Source organism: Lates calcarifer, linkage group LG7_1, assembly GCF_001640805.2.
Source record: "Lates calcarifer isolate ASB-BC8 linkage group LG7_1, TLL_Latcal_v3, whole genome shotgun sequence".
Lineage (NCBI taxonomy): Eukaryota > Metazoa > Chordata > Actinopteri > Centropomidae > Lates > Lates calcarifer.
The window spans coordinates 12,840,776-12,850,066 of record NC_066839.1 but is presented as its reverse complement, the minus strand read 5'-3'; the positions used below and the strand labels follow the sequence as shown (position 1 = coordinate 12,850,066).

Genomic DNA, 9,291 nt, shown 5'->3' with positions numbered 1-9,291 from the left:
AACAGTGATTTAAGGGCAGGGCAAAGGATCAGCCCCCACAATAGAGGTTCTAAAACTGAAAAGAGTAATAGACACAGTCTCAGTCTTCTCAATCTCCTATCAGTATTCATTAAGGAGAGGACAGTAGGTTAAGCACATATTGATGTCTGGGTAAATGATTACAAACACATAGATTTGCATCATTGTCTGATGGGAAATGACATTACAACTTACCTTGGGGCAAGTGGGCACTATGAGTGACCCAACAAGCAGGATGATCATGTCACAAACAGGATAATTATCTCACAAGTTATAAGGCACATGTAAAGGATAGATCAAACTTTTCCTTTACTACAGTAGAAGCATTTTTTTGTCAACTGTAATTACACTGCACTGCATCACCACAGCTGTTTATACTGACTGATCTTAAATAGGCAAGTAGTATCACTTGTGGAAGAGTATTACTTGAATAATAACATGCACATAGAAAATACTGAGTTAAATAAACTTAAAATATTGCAATCTTTATTGCAAGCTTTGTTGTGCAAAATAACCCGTACAGAAATGTGTTACTGATTACAATTCTCATGAGCCTGTTACACCAAAAAAAAAAAAAAAAATGCAATTAACTACAACAGAATCACAGAGAGGTGTCCAACAATCTTGTTAGTATCCATTCACAAAAATCACTAGATCACTATGATACAAGTCAGTGATATAGGAATGTTGTCAGTGTCAGTGGTGATAACATGATATCCTGCGTTTGATTTAAAATGAAAAGAAATGACATATCCTTTCATTGCATGGCACAATATTCAACACAAATGGCTGCTGATGGTGATCTGTTTGTGTGTGCCCCTCATGTGTAAATATAAAGGACTCAGTTAACCACCCAACCATGATAATTTAATAGGAGACAGAGACATAAAAAGAAAATGCTTAGTGTCAGTTTTAAGGAGAGACACAGAATACAGAGAGGACAGGACCAGGAGTTTGCCATGATGCATCAATCTACGTTAAGCCACTGTTTACTCAGACATTTGGAAATATAGAGACATTTGGAAATATAGAGAGAGAAGTGGAAGCACAACAGGGAACACTGAGGTTAGGAGCATTGCCACTTGAAAACTTCAAAGCAATAATTTTGTAGATCCGTATCTCTTAGATCCTCTGTCACGTAAGACTTAAAAGTAATCTGTAAAGTGTTTTCCTGTAGTCTACATGACCCTGACTGTAACCATGCTTAGCCTACAGCTGTCTTGATTAGAGGATGAAGCGGGTAATAATCTATATTTTTAATGTTGCCAACAAATCCCATGAAAAAGACCTATCAAGTCCTGTCTGTGTTGCCAAAGCCTGGTATAGCTTATTCATCTGTGCCATAGAGATCAATTGTCCAAAAACTATTAAAAACGTATATTTGAGCCACACTGTTGCACAGGGCTCCTGCGATAGTCTGGTGATATGTCCAGGGTGTACCCAGCTCTCTGCGACCCTTCAGGAAAAGCAACCTACCCTTATTGTAAATAAACCTGGGCACTGTAGCTCATTTTGAATCAATCAACATGTGCCATTCATCTGTAAAGTACTAAAGCACCAAATGTGCATTTATCCGCAGCTTAAAATAGTCCCTACAAAACTAAACTAAAAACTACAGTGACCAGTTTTAGGAACTGACTGAGCCTTTTTTAAAAGTTAAGCTATATGTTTGAAACCTGTTTTTAAAGAATTATATCTTCCATTTGAACAAATTGACTTGGGAAGTGCCACAGACATAGCAGAGAAGTTACAACATATAAAGATAACAGTGTTGGTTTTGGTCATTTTATGGGAATTGCAGACAATAAAAAAACACAGCTATTAATGCTAACCTTGTACTTTAATCTAACTGGCAGTGGAATGATACAAGAACAAGGTTTGTTTTTATTTGATGGCAGTGACTACAAACTAAACATGATTGCTGGCAATAATAATATGTACAATTGTGAATGTTTTAGGATAAACATTTGGTCTCATCTCCTTTGTGTTAAGATGCTGCGTCACTGCCACCTCTGGGAAAACATCCTCACTCCCACACATGTATACACGAAATTGCACGCACTCACTCACACACACACACACATACACACACACACAGACACACACACACACACACACACACACACACACACACACACACACACACTCTCACCCATCCAGACATAATGGCTAGTCCTCAGGTTGTTTCAGGTTGCATTAAGCGCTGCCTCTCAGCTCCCCCTCACTTAACGCAGCCTTCATTAACAGCTGCTGATTGAGACAGATACACACATACTAAGGCATGCGCACACACAGTACAGGTGTGTATTCAGGTGACTTGTGCTGCACTGCTGCACCTGATCACTTCCTCCCTCTCCACTGCACTGTAGACTGACCTAAAGAAACCAGTCTACTGGTGCAAAAACCTGCTACATTGTCTTCTAGTTTGCACAGAATTTATGCTACTGCAACGGTGTTTGCTGTCACAGTGTGTTAAACATGAGAAGAAAACTACAAATGCATGCATCATGAGGTGAATCCCCTTCTTCCATGATTAAATTCCTGTGGCCTCTTGAGAGTCAGACACTTTTTGGAGACTTAAGTGATGGTGGAATGTTGTTTGGAGAGTTTTTAAAGTCAGAAGTCATACAGGTTGAAATCAGTGCGGGCTGAAGTTTGGCAAAATGCTGGCGTCATAGCAGAGGGGATCGCGGTAAAGGATGTGATGCAACACAGAAAGTGATACAGTTTGTGTCCTCATATATTGAGGTTCCCTGGGCATTGCACACCAACAGTTCGATCTATGACTCAGAATCCTGGAAAGATTGGGACAAAAAGAAAACAGTTAGTCCAATTATCTATTCATTTACTGTATCTGCAATTCTAAGTTACTCTTAGATTTTTCAGACCAATCATTATATACTATATAACAAAATATCCCTGCTAAACTTCTAAGTCAGGTACATTTCCAGACTGAATGTATCTGCAATATCCTGCCATTTTATACATAATCAAATCTCTTCTAACTGAGTTATCCAATGAACCTCTAGAGGAGAGAGAGGAAAGGGATGTGACTGGAGGAAAATCAAATAAATGCTCCTTAGTGATGAATGGAAATCAGCCCCTTTGGTGTGTCTTTGGACAATTGCATCACAGAATGGCCCCTGTAATTTTGTATTCTTCCAAAAGCACCGCTGTAGATATATTTGTTTTCAGGACCATCTTAGCACTAAGATTAAGTCTGGTAGATGTAGGAACTGTGATTATCTAAATTCTAAGAGGATCTTTGGGAGGCACAGCAGATAAATCTGGATGTACTGCCTTCCCTTTTCCCCTCTCACCCCCCCCAAAAAAAGCTGATATGCATGAAATGCCAATAAGTCAGAAATCATACGTTTGAGAGGCAGCTTGCAGAAACTAGAGCTGCTGATCCAGCACTGTGGTGAGATAGTGCAGTGTTTACAGTTTGAGGAAGTTGAGTGGCTGTGTGGCTTACAAGACGGAGACACAGTCTGTTTCTGTTTATGTACGTTCACTCACTTTAACTGAAGGCTGGGAACTGAGCCCAAGGAATGCAAACACAGTGTTGTTCTCCTTTGACTGGAAGAAGTCTTCATAGTCCTGAGGGGAGAGGAGGACAAAATAAATGAGGATGCTCTGTGTTACATAATCTCTACAAGTTTGAAAGATGGTTGCAAACATCCCTGCCAAAGCAGTCCTTCCACTGCTGCTTTTACTATAGTTCAGTGACCATGACATTGCAGGGTAATGTTGGATTACCTCGGCAAGTGAGAGGGACGGCAGGGCAGAGCAGATAATCTGCCCCGTCCGTGACACTGGATTACGACAGGATTACAGGGCAGCGTGCAATCTCAGTGGAGGACATAAACTGGCAAGCTCTAACTGATCGAACTGCATAGTTAGCCCAACCTTGCACTAACTTGTATTGAGATTAACTATATCCTGGCATAACTATTCTAAGCTTAACCATCATCTACATTCATATAAAAGCTCATGCACCATCTTAACATTAAAGGTACCCTCTGTAGATAATCTGTTGGTCAGTGTGTCCTTGAATTGTTTCCATTTTATGTGCATAAGCATGGGGGGATGTGATGTTTATAGCTGGTGGATCTAATACAGTGTAGAAGGTTGCGATGGGCAAAATAATGTTCAAAACAACAGTGCAAAAACTATAAAAACTCTCAGCTACCTGCTCATTATAAATATAAACAGATGTCCATCATACCCCACAGTAGTGATCCTCGTTGAAGATCTGTGGAGGCAGCGGATTGCCTTTTTCCGGCCGTTTGTCTCGGGGTATGTTGCGGTACATCCAGAGCCTCTGCTCCTCCAGCATGGTGATGTCTATTCCTGGAAGCTGATCCGATTGGCCTCCAGGAAACCCACCACAGCCTGCTGATGCTTTTTTACCTGCGGTGGTTGAGAAGGATTGAAAGAAGTTGGTTGGTTGGAAGAGATAGAGAGATGGTGAAGAAGGGTAGATGTAAATTTGAGGGAATTAACAGAAATGATAAGAATACAACAATGTATGTGTGTGTGTGTGTGTGTGTGTGTGTGTGTGTGTGTGGCATGCCCTGCCTGCTCGTGGCCAAGTGGTTGGGTATTTAATACACTCCTGTAATGACAAACAGTAAGCTGACACCCATCGAACCAGAGTGGGGTTTCTCACTCAAACACACACACACATGGAGTATACTATATGCACTGACTACACGGCAACTCTGCTGGGAAGCTAGAGAGTAATAATGCTGTGTAATATTACTTTTCAACTCTATGTTTATTATTCTGTTCTTATTAGTCTGGGAGAACGGGGCTGTATTGACGATAAGAGGGAACCCCATCCTAAAGGGTATGCTATCAAATCAGCTTTCCCAGCTGTGGTCTATTGGATGACTCCAATAGCTCCCTGTGGAGTACTGTCCTATGTGCTCTGGGAAAACATGACTCAGTTTGTGTGTGAGTGAAACTGCATGACAGTGTTTATGAATTCTGTGGAAAAAAACCAAACAAAAAAAACAGGATAATTTTAGAAAGAGGAAAACTCCCACGGTGAACACACAGAGATACAGCCTGTAACAGCAGGATGTTTTCACAACAACATCTATTTTGCATATTCATCCATTCTATTTCATCTCTAGTTTATCATCCATTGTGAAAACTAATGCAGTCCTTCCATGGTGACTCAGATTCTTCCAATATCTATGCTTGAACATTCATTAGCATCACAAAAACCTGATTACAGAGTCTGAACAAATATAAACCGGGGCTTATATTTTGTGGCTACTTATTATCATTTATTATCCAGTGCCATGAAAACAGTTCTAGGAATTCTTTCTTTGATGGAAGAGATGAAAAATGAAAAATAAAGAGCTGAAATTGAATGATGTCTTCCCCTGTGTGCTTTTGTGTGTACACATGCCTATTATTTTCAGGGATGCTGAGTGCCACAATGGAGCTATTGTTTTACCTTAAAGACAGTAAGAGATTGTACTGGACAGGCTTATAGACACACACACACACCCAGACGAGTCTGCAAATAATCTGTTGTCTCTCTCTTGACAGTGATTCTGTCTGTGTGTGTGTGTGTGTGTGTGTGTGTGTGTGTGTGTGTGGCCCATAAAACAGCTTTATCTTCAAGCCCACAAGAAAGTAAATGAATCACAAGAATAAGTGAATGTCTTTAAAGATAAAAAAAATGCCCTGTTTGTTCTGTTCAAAGGTTCAAACTCCATTCAGAACCACTGTTAGTTCCTTGTCTGAGTCTACACTGTAGGTCACAGAAATGGTGGACAACAGTGTAAACGACTGGGTTTTCCTCTGAGCTGAAAGGCAGGCAGCATGGGCCTAAATAATGAAAGAGGTGCCCCCACTGTGTGGTGTGTGTGTGGTGTGTGTGTGTGTGTAAAGGGATGGATGAGTTCAGATTTGTGTGTGTATGTGTGTGTATGTGTGTGTATGTAGGATTAAAGACATACAGTGCACACACTCAATTGACAGTATATGAGTGTGCCTGCATTGTTTTGGAGCATTTTCTGAAATGCAGGGATTAGCTCAAGGTTAAGAGAGAAACCACTAATCCTGTGGTCATGGGCAGAGAGAGACAGGGAGAAAGGAAAAATAATCAAAAACTAATGAGTGACTCCTTCCTTGAACAACAGTGGATAGCAATGGGTTTGAAATTTCACCAGGTATTAGATACATTTATGTGAAGATACGCAGTTTTGACCATTTTTGAAAAAAGGACTTTCAAAATATAGAATTTGATGAGACTGAACCCAACATACAACTACTGAGGAGGAGGGGTAACCTCATTCTCACTTCATTCATTCTGTGCTGATGATTTCCGCCCCACTAATCTGCCGTTGTAAAGCTGTGAACTGTTCATTTTTTATGCGGACGCTGATCATTACTTTTCCCTTGAGCTCTCTGCTCATGTATTCCCGCACATGTTGCACCTGCGTGTGTTCTCTGGGTTCTAACTCCTGGCTTCATTTTCTCTGACACCGTCTTCCCTCCATCTCCACCTCACACAAGTACAAGTACACTTTTCTTTTCCTACACACACGTCCGTTTCACTTTAAATCAGCCGAGGGATGCAGGCCTCACCTCTCCTCTTTATTCAGCCGCTTGTATCTCAATTTCATATGTATTCAGAGTGAATTACATTCACATGAGCTCAACACTCGCGTAACTGACCCAAATGATGGACCCGTTGGAGCGTGTAGGACTGTACTTGGTGTGTGTAAGAGAAAGCAAATCTCTGTGTTTTGAATGTATGTGTCATAGGGTTAAAAATAACTCCTTTGTAAACGCTCAAAGATTGCACTGCCCTCCTCCACCAAGAAAGACCATGATAAAATAAATATATTACTCATTTGCCCCATTACCTAAGACTTTAAGCATCCAAGCAAGAGTGTTGTTTGATGATTTTCTGCTCAAACTCAGTATCAGCTGGACTCTCCTCTATGGCATGTGCCTGCTGTTTGTCAAGAGGGACTGTCACACTGTACCAGCAGCTAACTATCACTAATCTCAATATCTGAGAATCTGAAATCACAGAATGTTTAAGGACTTTGAAAATAGTGGCAACTTTCTGTTGATTGACTTGACAATGTATCATTTTAGCACTGCAAAAGGCCCACAGTATACAGCCCCTCCAATCAAGTACACAAACACAAATCAGTCTTATGTATCGAGAGTGAGCCGGGCTGGGAAACCCTCCCTAGAATCACTCAGGGGTTGAACAAGTTGAAAGGAAAATCTCTAAAAGATTCAGTGGTGCAGAGGTTGTAGAGGAGATCCGCTGTTAATTCATACATGTAAGAATAAAGCTACTGAAAAAAAAAGAGAAGAAACACTGTTTCTGAGGTTTACACTTCTACCTGCTCCTGATGATAGTTTTAATGTAAAATTAAATGCTTAAGACTAGTTCAGTGTCTCCACAGCTTGAGACTATAAAATTATAACTACTTTTTGGAATAACCTTACACTTACAGTCTGTTTGAATATCTGTGTACTGTTAATTAGTGTTACAATGTTCATTTTTGTTTGAACTATGTTGATCCTCGATTCTATTGTAATTTAAGAAGCCATGGTTAATAGTATACTGTAGGTAAATATACAGCCTGAGGGAATGCAAATTGACCACTCATGGCTTGTCTGCACACCAAACACATACTTTGTTATTTTCCTACAGGAAGGAGAAGTTTAACAAGAATCTGCCTTTTTTTTTCCTTCTTCTTCTCCATTTTAAAAGGCTGGGCTTGCAACCAGGGCTGTAACATCATCAACCATCAACAGGAATATTAAATACAATTCTGAGAAATGCAAATTCAACAGGGTGACCTGGCACACGTTTCCTCTGACCACACAAAATGAAGGAATCGACCTATTAGAAAGTAGGCTACATATTCAGCTGTTCAGTAAGCATTAAGATTTAAACGTGGTCTTTTAAATGCCTGCTCTCTCTGTGTGCACCTGTCAGCAAGCCCGGAACCACATTTGACTAATGGCAATAAACACTCACCGCGACAGAGCCGGTTGAGGAGGCGATGTAAACCTTGATGACCATTTTAATCCTAAATAAATGTCACACAGTCGACAACAAAACTGTCAGATGGCGGCGAGTCCCGATTATTCCCCCAGAAACAACGACTGAAGAGTTTGGACCACAGGGCTGTAGCTTCAGCTGAGAGAAGACACGCGTCGCCAGTATTTAAACTGAGCCATGACAATATAAAACAACGTGCGCTTCTGCTGACTGTGGCGCTCAGCCGCTCTCCTCCTCCTCCTCCTCCTCTCTGCACAGATGCTAGACATCACGCAAAACACTAGACTTCCGGTCATTACATTTCACAATAAAAACAAAAAAAAACAAACAAACAACAACACAGTGAAACAACATGGTGTTTGCGCCAGATGAAGCTAAACCGGATCCAAATAATCATTCTTAAATGTATGTGTGTTGTTTTTGTTTTTTTGAAGTTACTTTTTTGTTTTTTTGAAAACAAAATCATGGAGCGTATATTGTGAAATTGTGGAAGTATGGGCCACAAGTGAGATCCACATAAATAGCCTGAAGTTCCAACTTGACGCAGGTAATGTCCCCAGCTAGTTTTAAGTAGCTGCAGTGGGCAAAGATGATGTTTAAGAGGATAATGTGGTTCTTCTCATGATTCTGGCAGCTGTCTGGTTATTTTGTGTTTGTATGTCATATCTCAGATTTCTGTTAAAACAGGTGAATTTAGACATTTGTTCGTGGCATTTTGATTTTTTCAATCACATCAATAAAAATCTGACTATGTAGCTATCCAGAGAGTGTTCCTATGTGCATTTTGATACAGATTTGGATCCAGATGGAGATTAAAATGCAGATTAAAAATGTGCCATTAAAATGGCAGAAATCACGGTCGTGGCTTTCTGCCAGTCAACAAATATTGCTGCCAGTACAAGAAGTACAGACTTTGTTTATGCATAGATCACTTGTGTTAATAACGACAGCACATTTCAATATGCATTGCACAGCACGACCAACAATCATATCAATAGCTGTGAATAATGAAGATTTTGTGACAATGGTATGCCTCATATCAAGTAGAACCTCTCAAACAAAGTAGATTTTTGCCTGGCCAACTGATATCATGATATTCCATACATTTTACATTATTATATGAAAATCCAAAAACAATATGTCTGACATAGCCAGTTGTAACTTATTTGTTATCCAGCCTTGGTTTCTATTCCTTTAATTTGCGTTTTAATGGTTTACTG

General features: G+C 40.1%; 1 protein-coding gene across 1 annotated transcript; it reads right to left on the bottom strand.

The window, feature by feature from the left end:
- Positions 1-482: 482 nt before the first annotated feature.
- Positions 483-8,330, bottom strand: sh3bgrl2 (SH3 domain binding glutamate-rich protein like 2). The gene is given in 5 exon segments (XM_018694445.2): positions 483-2,813; positions 3,538-3,618; positions 4,247-4,368; positions 4,371-4,431; positions 8,048-8,330. Coding segments are annotated over 5 exon segments (324 nt in total). The 5' UTR covers positions 8,093-8,330; the 3' UTR covers positions 483-2,798.
- Between the last annotated feature and the right edge of the window lie 961 nt (positions 8,331-9,291).